This window comes from Lathyrus oleraceus, chromosome 3 (assembly GCF_024323335.1).
Source record: "Lathyrus oleraceus cultivar Zhongwan6 chromosome 3, CAAS_Psat_ZW6_1.0, whole genome shotgun sequence".
In the NCBI taxonomy this organism is placed as follows: Eukaryota; Viridiplantae; Streptophyta; class Magnoliopsida; order Fabales; family Fabaceae; genus Lathyrus; species Lathyrus oleraceus.
In genome coordinates, this window is record NC_066581.1 from 467,962,403 (window position 1) to 467,974,888 (window position 12,486).

Consider the following 12,486-nt stretch of genomic DNA (forward strand, 5'->3'; position numbering starts at 1 on the left):
AAAAGACACGTTGGAAAAAGGTAATGATGGTTCTGACGTCATAGGCCAGCTGGAAAAAGATGAATAGTTTTTGCAACGTTGGAGCATTAGTGGCATCGAAGCTATGCAAGAATTGTTCAAAGGCGTCGAACCATAGTCTCAAAAAATGCCTTTTTCTTCGATGTGTCGAAAATGAGATTTTGGGGGGGGGATTTGTTAGCTCCAATTTTGACGCCTGATATGGATTAAGGGAATTAAATAAGGAAATAAAGTTTCCTATGAAGAAATTGAATGTTTCGATAAAACTATATAGTTTGAAATTCCAGTCGAAGATACCTTGATGCAAGAGTAAAGATATTGTGTGGACTTAGAAGTATTTATAGCAATTTGGAGACATTTCGACAGAAGCGTCAGTGGTGGTAGTTCGAAAAAGAGTTTAAATTCAAATAAGGGAGGAAATTCTTTGTTCTTATCTAACTGCTGGGTATACGTGGGACATGGTGGGCAGTTGAATACATGCAGAGTGCCACTTGTCTCAATCTGTTGAATAGGCCATTGGAAGCAGTTATTTTGATTGGTATAAATAGGAGGTCTTAGTGTTAGGATTGGGGGAGGTCTTCAAGTTTGTACAAATTTATCAACTTACCCAAAGTATCAGTGTGTAGAGAAAGTGTAAATTGAGAAAATGTATGTTTGATGTTGCACCATGTTTCTTACTTAAAGCAATTTAATCAATCTTTTCTTTTCAGAAATTTATCTTCGTCACCATTTACTTTCCAGCATTTTCCTTGCTTTATTTACGTTATTTTTCCTCTATATTCTTTAACAAGTTATTTAAGTATGAACATTATCGAAGTGTTTATCATTCATCAGACTTCGCCCTAAAAACAATTAGCACATGTCCTAGGATCAATCTGATCGATCATGTAAGTAATCAAAATATTTTTAATTTGGAAGATCAACGGTTGTTTACCAATTTTCACGGTAAACACCATTTCCATAAATGTATTTGCAGAATAAATTTTATCTTAAAATTTGGCGTGGTTCAAAAACGAATGAAATGAGTGGTATTGGAGTGCGTCCGAAAATGTATCTTCGAAAATTGAAAGCATTTTTAAATTTTTACGTGTACTTAAAAAACATATAGGATTCATTAAAAAAACCATCTAAAACAAAATAAAAAAGAAGCCAAAAATTTGAAAAACCATTTGACATGTTCTCAAGCAAAAAGAGAAACTTCTTTCCCTATCTTTTCCAAGTGCAAGTCTGCAAAGATCAAACAACCGTTCTTTTCCTATTCTTCGTTGTAATGAGCAGACGCGGGGCATATAGGCTCAATGACGGCGAAGAAGATGATGGCAGAGAGCAAAGTATGACGATAGATTGACCTTTTGAAGAAATTAATTAGTATTTTTTAATGACTTAACATTTTTGAATAGAGAATGACTTTAACTTAAATATGATATTTTGAATGGTCGTAGACTTTTGTTTTTTGAATGTGAAAATTTAAAATTCTGGGATAATATACATAATGAGATTAATTACTATCTATTGTCAGTATAAAAAGATTTACATTGTCGACTCATCACCATCACCCATTTGTATTATTTTATAAATTTTTAAAATAAAAATCAAACTTATTTTAATATCCAACGTTTAAGATTAACTGACGGTATAAAATCCATTTACACCGTCGATTGTCGGTATATTTCAATTTAATCGTTACCTTAATTTGCTACAAGTTTACAAGGCATTTTATTATGGTGGTTACAAATTAGCATTTGACTAGAAGATAAGCATCTATTGACAGAACTCTCAAAATTAAAAATGAAGAGATAATACATGGGAGGAGGGAAGAGAGAGAACGTATGTTAAAAGAAATGTGAGAAAAAAGAATAAGTCAATTGTATTAACACCAATGAATAGAACGCTGCAGATATCCATGAATCATGATGTGGTGGCCAGTGATATTAACCATTTCAAGTTTAAATGCCATATTTCAGTTGGCAAGGAAAGTGCATCAATCACATAGCACTAAATGGAAAGTTTAAAAGAAAATACCGTGGAAAGTTTAGTGGAAAGTTTAAAAGAAAATACCGTGACAATGTTATCGTAACTAGATACATTAATTATCAAATGTCCTAAAAAATCAAATTTACTTATAATAGTGACCAAATGATATATATTTTTACCCACACAATGGTAGGCAGATCGACTTTATTTTAGTGCTTCATGCCAACACGTCATTATAGCATGTAGGTCAATTTGTCAGTTATTTCATCTAAGAATGTTCCCTTTCATAGTTCATATCAACAAGATGATGTAATCTTCAGTCCCTGTTAGAAACACCAGCCAGTGAACTTGTTGTTTTTGATGTCTTCGGATGGGTCCATTTGGGCACACCTAGCTACCACTGGAATCATTTGTCACTCGAACAGCTTCATCCAAAGCATTATGTGTCCTCTGTCTACATCTTGCAGCAGCCACCACATTACAGTGAAGACCAGTGAGAAATGCAGAGATTTTGAAAGTAAACCATGTCTGTCTATGTGGTAAAGTTCAATTATGACGTGGTCTTCTGTAGCCCAACGAGGAGAAAAGTCCCCCCGTGCTAGCACATAAGCTTCAAAGTACTCTTCTCTTTACCCATGAAATCATAACACACCTTGCATTCTTTGAAGAAACTGTAATATCGGCTCCGGGCATTTAGAAACAGAAAGGGAAGCTAAAAGTCCGGTACATATATCTTGTAGCATTGTAGGCAAATTGTCCTGAACCCACCTCAAATGCTCAATAGCAATTGGAATCTCTCCTGCATCTGCCAAACATTTCAACAAAACTATGTGGGTTTCTGCGTGTCCTATACTATGACTGAGACTGCAAAGTAACTTGGAAGCAGCTGTTAAACGTCCTGCGTAGACAACATACATTATGACATATTGTGCTGTTAAATCTCACACCAGGCCGACAAGTTAGGTATTAGACAGAGTAAAAAACATCCTAGCACGTAATATGCCAAGTTAGAAATACCAATTACAAGCAAAATTTTGAAAAAAGAACAACGACTGCAATCTGGGCCACAACATGAAGATCTTTGATGTCTCCGAGACAACAACACAATTTCGACTGAGGCTGCATCAGCAACATATAACTGAGATTCTCAGTGATATCAAGGATCACAATGGGACCATGACTTGGTTTAAAACCTTGAGAACATACAACCCCCTCGTCTCATTTTAGTTTCTGATAGAAACTGATTTAAATAATAAAATATAATAGTAATTACAATGAGTTTCCAAGAAATTCGAGAGTCTTGGATCTCTCCCTTCCCAAATGTTCGAGAGTTGGGTCTCTCCCAATAGCCACTCACTAATTCCCCGATGATAAACTCTTCCCTATCTTTCCCTTATATATTCTAAACATAAAACCCAGAAATAACTCTCCACTAACTACTCCTAATAGTATTGTAACTCTCCACTAACCACTCTTAATAATATAATAATTGCTAAGTCATATGAAAAGTCTAACAATACTCCGCCCTTAAAGATTCACCTTGTCCTCAAGGTGAAAGAAATACGCAGTAGGAAAATATATCCTCCCGGATCCCATAACTTGAAGCAGAATGATTGAGTAGTACATGAAACATGAAGAATTTCTCCTGGATCAAATTTGCTTGCTGTCAGCAGCCCTCTAGTGAACGGCTGTTGAGGCAACGGGGATACCGGCAGTAGAACGTTCTCGTTCCTAGACTTTATCTTAGGAATATCAGTAAATACTGCCATGCTGATGTTGGATGATTTTGACAATGGAGATTGTTGGTCTAACCATTCCGGTAATGGTCTTTCATTTAATTCTTCAATATCTATTGAATCAATTTCTGACCCAAATTTCTTGAGAATTGCATCTTTAAAATTTCCCCAAGTGGAACTTAGATTGACCGAAATCCATAATTGGTACCATGTGACAGCTTTACCACTCATCCACTGCGCAACTTTTGATATTTGATCTTCTTCTTTTACATACACCTCCTGCATCAAAATATTTTTCAACCTTGATCATCCATCCAACAACATCCCTCCCTTCAAAGATTGGTATTTCTAATCGTAACTCTTTGAGTTCTCTTCTCCAATCTGTAATTTCTTTCAACACTTCATCAACAAGGTCAAACATTCCTTCCATTCTTGATGACAACTCCATTTTTTCTCTGTTTTTTTTATATTTCCCCTCCCGGATCAGAAGTGCTCTGATACCAGTTGATAGAAACTGATTTAAATAATAAAATATAATACAAATTACAATGAGTTTCCAAGAAATTCGAGAGTCTTGGATCTCTCCCTTCCCAAATGTTCGAGAGTTGGGTCTCTCCCAATAACCACTCACTAATTCCCCGATGATAAACTCTTCCCTATCTTTCCCTTATATATTCTAAACATAAAACCCAGAAATAACTCTCCACTAACCACTCCTAATAGTATTGTAACTCTCCACTAACCACTCTTAATAATATAATAATTGCTATTTAAAAACATAATTGCTAAGTCATATGAATAGTCTAACAGTTTCATTTTAAGATTATTTACCCATAGCAAGAAAACTAATAAATCTAGTTACTTTTAATGGAATTATGTCTTACTTAACCATTTATTATCTTATTCGACCAATTTCCCTCTCATCAATAAATAGTTAATAACATTATTGACAAAATAATAGTTAATATTGCATTGAACTTTGAAAACGAGGGAGTAATAATACCTTTCTTGTTGAGTGATAATATAAACGAGCTCAATATGTCTCCTGCAATGGTAATATCCTGTTTGACAGACTTGTTATAGAGCTCAAAAGCTTCTTCAAGCCTGTCTTCTTGGCAGAGCCCTTGTAAAAGAAAAGTATAACTCGCACGATCGGGTTCGACACCTTTGTCCAACATCCGGTTAAACAACATCTCAGCCTCTTCAATCTGTCCCTCTTCCGAAAACTTGTGAATCAGAATATTATATGTTTTCAAGTTCCCACAACAACCACTTGCAAACATCTCATCCCAAAGCTTTCTAGCAGGGCGAAGCAAATCCTCCTTACAACACGCTTCCATCACATAATTGTAAGACGATATATCAGGGTTCAACCCTTTCTTTTTCATTTCCTGAAGAACAGCATATCCTTCCTTCACTCTCCTAGCTTCGCACAACCACAACAACATCACATTATAACCCTCCACATCCTTGAAATAATTCCGACAATCTAAAAGGCGAAACACCTCCAACAATTCATCCACTTCACCCACCCTACACAAATTCCAACTCAATCTATTCAAACTCGAAACACTCAAAAACCTTTCCCTCTCAACAACATAATTAAAAAACACAATCGCCCCAATAGGATCAACATCTGACACCGATTCAATCAAAACATTAAAAACATCATCCTCAACAACAAAATTACCTCCAACAATAACTTCCCCAATCATCTTAGCTTCACAAATTCTCTTCTCCGAAACCAATTCAAATATAATCTCTTTATAATCACCACTTCTAGGAGCCACACCTAACTTCCTCTTCATCTTCAAAACATTAATCTCATCAACCACATTCCCCATTTCCCTAAACCCCTTGGCAACAACCCAGTAAGCCATAAAATCAGGCTTCCATCCTCTATTCCTCAATTCAGACAACATCACCATAGCTTCACTAACTTTTCCAGCAAAACACAAACCATTAACAATCATAACCGCCACAACAGACCCATTAATCTCCGAACCACATTCCCCAACCTCATCCAATAAACCCAACACTTTTCCCAAATCACCCTCTTTACAAACATACCAAACAAAACCCCCAAATCCCAACGTACTAAAAGGAACACTCTTTACAATCATTTCATCAAACACCTTACGTGCATTACTATTATTGTTAGAACTAAGTGCGGCGAGAAGTGAGTTACAAATGGGGGCACCAATTTCATTGATCAACGAAACAACCTCGATGAAAATGGAAAAAGCTTGATGTAAGTTATTACGTGAAATGTGGGTAATTATAACAGAACGGAAAACGGAAGGGTGAATTGGGAAATGAAAAGATTGAGCTTTTTTGAGAAGAGAAAGAAGAGAGTTGGAATGAAAGTGGTTTTGTGTGAGGGAGAGAGATTTGAGAATGGAGTGAAAGGTAGATGAAGTATGGGTAAAGCCAGGTTGTTGAGAAGCCCAGTTGAAAAAGCCCAAAGCAAGGGAATGGTGATGGAGGAGGAAAGGGTCGATGATTGAGGAAACAAGGGATGGAGTTAGATTTTGGTTGAGGTTGTTGTGAAGGGTTTCTTCGATTTGTGAGGTCCATGGATAATGATGATGTTTGGTTTTTGTGTGGTTCTTTGATGTTGAGATTATTGTTCTGCTGATTCTCTGTGCTAATTCTACAGCGGCGGTTTTCATCTGGAACTTGTTTTTTTTTTTTTTTGTTACGTGCAGAACATGTACTGCACTTGGTTGTTATAAGTAAGTGTTGAGTTCCTAGTAAAATGTTTTTGTATTATGCAAATGTTAAAATATTACTACCTCCGTCTCATAAAAGTATGTTATTTATATTTTTTTCTCAGCATCAAAATAATTATTATCTTAAAATATTAGTGTAGTATTTATTATTATTTTTTCACTATCATATTTTTATTTATTAATTTTTACTTTATTCAATCACTCTTTTAATTATAATTAATAGAAATATTCTAGTAAACGATATTAGTTTTATCATCAAAACCAACACATCCAATCATTTCCTTAAGAATCGTGAATTGTTCAAATAAGACATTTTTTATGAGACGGGGGGAGTAACAGGTAAATAAAATATGAAGCAATCTATGACAAATAGCTCCTATCAGACAAATAGCTCCAATGACATTGTTGATATCCTAGTGACCATTTTGGGGGCATTAACACAATTCCCAACAATAACAAAATTTACAAGTATTGGAAATCCACCATAACCTATGGAAATTTTCAATCAATCTTGATGAATAAGATTGTTATCACCCACACAATAACAATGAAAAAGGAAGAACAATAGAGAAAGAAAGAACGAATGAAAAGAGTAATAAAATTATGCAGAGTTTCTCTCTACCCACAAACTGTGGAAACTTCTTATTCACTTTACAACTTCTTATTCACTTTGCAACTGCAAAATATTGTGCATACAATGTTATGAATGCTCTATTCACTTCATTACAAGAATAAAGGTTACTCATTCTATTTATAGATTTAGGTTAACTTGGACCTCAAGTCAAAACACAAAACTATAAAAGCCCAAAATAACTAACACTATTAAAATAGGCTTAAGTCGAAATCTTGTGGGAAGCAACATACTTCGACACTTCAACACACTAACACAACTCAACACACTAACACAACTCAACACCCTAGGTGGTTTGACACTTCCTTGCTTCTGTCGAGCAACCTGCTTTGACACAAGAAATTACAATTTAACACACTACCTAATTCATTATGTCTAAGCTATCTATATTCATCATAGCTCTTAGTCTTTTAAACACTTCGACATGTACTCCATTTGTCATGATGTCTGCAATCTGATTCTCAATTTTACAGTGTTTTACATTCATCTTCCCATCTGCTACCTACTCTCGAAGATAATTGAACCTCATTTCGATGTGCTTGCTTCGACCATGTGCTATCGGATTCTTCGCCAGATTGATAGCTGACATGTTGTTAATCTTCATGGTAATTACTTCATGACTCTTCGTTGTCATCTCTTCGACCATATTTGTAAGGGAAAACTGTCATACAACATACAATCATAGGTTTCGATGATGACAAATGACCACCATGGATGAATCGGCAATGTCGATTCCACCTTGTCGCATTACGCGAAAAACCGGCGGGAAAACGAAACAACAGAGCCGCCACCGTCCGTTATTTATCCCAAAGGAGGGAAAGGAAACGCTCGAAGTAAACCTGGAAAAGACATGGTCTCGCGACCAGAGATTGATAGGATCGGGAGTCGATTATGCGAAGGGAAGGTATTAGCACCCCTACGCATCCGTCGTACTCGACGGGATCCACGCTCAGAAAGAATAGAAGAAAGGTTGCTAAAAGACTGCCCAAACACACACAAGGCTGGAAGGAAACACAGAAAGACGGAAGATACGGGACTCGGCAGGATATCGCCTCCTGGGCCTACGTAGTCTGTCAGATACAGACATCAGAGTCGACGTAGTTCGGGACAGGGGAAACGTGCTCGCTAGGATGTCGCATCCTATGCATACGTATCTTCTCTAATCAGAGAAGAATCAGAGCACTCGTAGCTCGGCTAACGCACGCCAAACAAGACCACACAGGAAACCGACTGCCAATCACTGGACTTATGTCAGACTCCACACAAACAGGCAAACATGGAAACTGAATGCCAATCGCTGGACTTACATCAGACTCCGAACCAACAAACACACACACAGGAAACCGACTGCCAATCGCTAGACTTACGTCGGACTCCAACAAGCAAACAAGACACAGGAAACCAACTGCCAATCGCTGGACTTACGTCAGACTCCAACACACACAAAGGGTTGAAAGAGAAAAAGGGCGCCCAGAGAGATCAGCTCATCTCCTGCCTACGTACCTCATCTGGTATGAGGATCAGGGCGACGTAGTTCCCCTTAACAGGGAAAGAACTTCTAACCTAACCAGAGACTGGGAAATGACAAACTAGAAGGGAGCCTGACTCGAGCCTAATAGTTATCATGTAATCCACAATGGCCCTAGGTTAAGGTTTCTATCCTAACTTGCACAGGAAGCAAGCTATCCTAAGCGGCACAATCAAACAAGTACAAGCACAATAAAGCAAGCACACACACTATATGCAAAAAATTGGGCTCATACAAGGCTAGGCTGCAGAAATAAGCCAACTGGAATGGGGTGTTTTTAGCTCTTAACCCTAACATTGAGAGTTAGGGTGAAGTAGATGAAATGGGAAGTGAGGGTAAGACCTCACAACTCTTATCCCTGGCCTGGGAGAGCTTGAATCAAATAGAAAGTGTGGGAGTTCAAAATGTAGGAACTCTTCTCCACAAGTGACTGACTCTATGGACAAGATTTTGGGTTCTTACTCACAATGCATCAACACATGGTGTGAGCAAAGTGAGTGACACAACTGACTAGAAGGGGATGGATTGCACATCCCTTGTATCTGCCAATTGCCTCTTAAGAGGTCTTTACCTGCTTGGCACAAAATTAAACAAACACAAGCATTGCCTCTTAAGGAGGGCTTCAGACAGGTGCCTACCAATAACAGTAGGTCTTCCAGACTACATGAAGATCAAGGAATTATACCTCAGTGGTATGCAAACCACAAGCAATGCCAAGCAAGTTCAAATGAACTTAAAGCAACTTAGGTACCTGTGGAAACAGCTAAACCAATCAGTACACTCAGATAAACAGTCAATAGTCAATATCAGACAGACAGACAAAACCAATCAAACAACAATGAGCAAGCCATAAACACAAGTAAATTGTCCTCAAAGCCTACAAAACAAACCAATGTTAGCCAATAACAACATATGATCAAGCTCAAATGAAGGAGCAACCTCAACCATGGAAATGTATACTTGAACCTGAAATCACAACTCAAATGGTAAGTAACAAACCACTAGGTCAAAGCCTAGGGTCAAAAGAGGATCAAAAATCCAAAACAGAACCTCAAACTCAACACAAAGCATGTTTATCCACTCAAGAACAAGTCCTAAAGAGGACCAAAGCAAAATCATTATGCAAGTTCATGTAATAGGCATGTGAAGTCAAAGACCAATTCAAGGCACCCAAATGATCATCATGAATGAAAATTCTCAATCAAAACAGAAATGATTCAAATAATTCTGGAAAAATTCATGAGCAATCAAGACATCCACAACATCCATCACACAAAAAATCAGAACCATTGGAGATCATTTGGCATGGAAATCACATTGTACAAGTTAGACAACCAAATGTGTGACACAAATTGTCACACCATGTTAACACAAGCATAAAACAGAAATGGAGCATGGGAAAAATGTCAAACCAAAACCAAAATGTCCATCAATGTGTCTAGAATCAGCATGTAAAATTTCAAGTTCATTGGATTAAAATCAAGCATTTCACAAAGGAAAGAGTAAGGCAAGGTCACAAATGGATACATGATCACATAACCTAGAACCAAATAAAATCCAGTCATGCACAATTTTGGAAATCATGATCATAAAAAACTAGACATTCTAAGGAGCATTTTGCAAAAAATTGGGATTGATTTGGATGATTTTTCAATTTGTTATGATTTTATAAAGTTGGGAGAAAATTTGAAGTTAAAAATGAGCATAGCATGAAATAAGGAGGGAACATGTGAAAATGGACAGATTTTGAATGAAGTGCGCTCGGCCAGTATCGAACCTTGGCCAGATTCAAAAATGCGCGCTCAAGTGAAACGGTGTCGTTTCACTGGATAACCCTAGGCCTGGCAAAATTTCCAGAATTCGTAGCTAAATATGAATAATTCGTAGCTAATTCAAGAACAATCGTAGCTAAAAGATGAACTTCATCTTCTTCATGATGAAGACGATGAACTTCAAGAACACCTTCCCAGATTTTCCAGAAAACTTCCAGAAATAAAAAACAATTACATCAACATGTAGCATTTTTCATGTATATCAAAGATCAACAAGCATTTAGTCTTAATTCATCACAACAAGCTCAAATCGAAGAAAATAAAATTGAACATCAAACTTTCAAACACACATAACTTCATGAATAATGCACCATTTCACTTGATTTTTCCACCAGAATTCTCTACAACACGAGATCTACACAAACATACACATGGATTGCAAAGTTAAGAGGATCGAAAATTAACCTCTTGAAGAGCAGAACCTTTGAACTGCACTATCCAAGGCTTGTAATGGTCCAAAGCTCTTCTATAATGCTTGTGGAGATGATTGATGGAGAGATTGAAGCTCAAACACGTATGAATCTAGCTCAATTTGCAAACTCCATTGAACCTTCAAGCTTCAAGTGTGGTCAAAACTGGCATGAATCCCTCCAAATCCACGTTCAATTTGCCTCAAAAACACTTCATAATCATGAATTCATCAAGAGAAATGGTCCTTGTGTGAAGAAATTCGAAGTTCTTGGTGAGAGAATTTTTTTGAAAAGTTTCTAGATCTAGATCTGAAAAGCTTGTTAATGACCAATGCAGTTGTGATTATCCTTATATATGCTTGGTTAATGAATCTGAAATCATGCTTAAGCCAAAACAAATTGGGATTAACAAGTTACAAGGTGTGTGCACAAATTGGTGTTTTCACCTCATGCATGAGATGCATGCGTGAACAGTGCCCAAAGCTGGCCCAAATTCACTCAAAAATAGCCCATGCACACATTAGAATTGGTATTTCATGCATATGATCACCCAAATTGATTTTAGTAATTTTCCTTCAAAAAACTTCATGAATCAGCATATGATCATGCAAAGGAATTTCATGCCATGTAATGAGATATTTGGAAAGTGCATGTCATGAGGAACAAAATGCAAAAAGAACCACCAAAATTGGAGTCTTGGTTCAAAAGATATGGCCATTTGAATTTTTAAGCACACTTTGCCATGATTTGATCATAACTCCTTAACCATTCATTAGAAATTCATGATCTTGGACTTTTTGGAAATGGGAGAGAAAGATCTTCAACTTTCATGTTCAACAAAATTTCATTTGAAGCTTTCTTGATGATGTAAAATTAAGTTGAAGTTGGTCTAAAACCTTTCCATTTTTGGAAATTTCAAATTATGGGTCACTTTCTATTTTGGGAAATTCTTGACTTGACTTCAAATTCTTCAATGTGAGTGTTTGAAATGTCAAATGAGACTTGTTTGAACATGAATGAAGTATCTCTAATCACTTCCCACCTCCAAATCCACAGTTGATTGGGCAGTTGACTTTTATGGGCCTCAGATAACTTGGGCATGCACTGATGAATCTAAGCCTTCAACACTTGGCCAAGCTGCTTCAAAATGATCCTTGGGTCATGTAAGCTCATTGGAACCACCATAGGGCTTTCATATCATGGAAAATGCTCTTGCTCTCTTGCACAGTTGAATCTCCTGACCAGTCTTGACTGATGAGATGTAATGGACTATGCAATGTGAATGCAATGTTAATGACCTAAAAATGAAATGTATATACAAATGGGAGGTGCAAATTTGAGGTGCTACACACCTCTACAAAACAAATGCAACGTATCACCTATCATATCCTTTTCATTGCTCATCTGTACTGTTATATTTTGTACAACATATGTGGACAAAGTGTGGTCATGACAAAAGGCATGAAAACCACAAAAAATGTTATTTTTTGCAGATCTGCAGGGGATGAGTCGACCGTAGGTTCGGCGCATGACATAGTACATTCCCCATGGGTCAGCGCATGAATACAGCGCTTTTCCCACGGGTCAGTGCACAAGATGCTTGCGTCGACCGCAGGGGTCAGCGC

General features: G+C 37.1%; 1 protein-coding gene across 1 annotated transcript; it reads right to left on the bottom strand.

Annotated features, from left to right (window-relative positions):
• Positions 1-1,918: 1,918 nt before the first annotated feature.
• On the bottom strand, positions 1,919-6,469 carry LOC127128203 (pentatricopeptide repeat-containing protein At5g14080). The gene is made up of 2 exons (XM_051057435.1): positions 4,732-6,469; positions 1,919-2,890 (listed from the first exon to the last, which is right to left on the bottom strand). Exons 1-2 carry the CDS (start codon positions 6,398-6,400, stop codon positions 2,634-2,636), a joined length of 1,926 nt encoding a protein of 641 aa, XP_050913392.1. The 5' UTR covers positions 6,401-6,469; the 3' UTR covers positions 1,919-2,633.
• Between the last annotated feature and the right edge of the window lie 6,017 nt (positions 6,470-12,486).

What these genes read in the sequence shown, in the direction of transcription:
- LOC127128203 (XM_051057435.1), bottom strand. Translation starts at nt 6,400, where the DNA reads ATGAAAACCGCCGCTGTAGAATTAGCACAGAGAATCAGCAGAACAATA. An exon ending in ATTATCACTCAACAAGAAAG is followed by an intron (nt 2,891 to 4,731) that starts GTATTATTACTC and finishes TTGTCTACGCAG; the next exon opens with GACGTTTAACAGCTGCTTCC.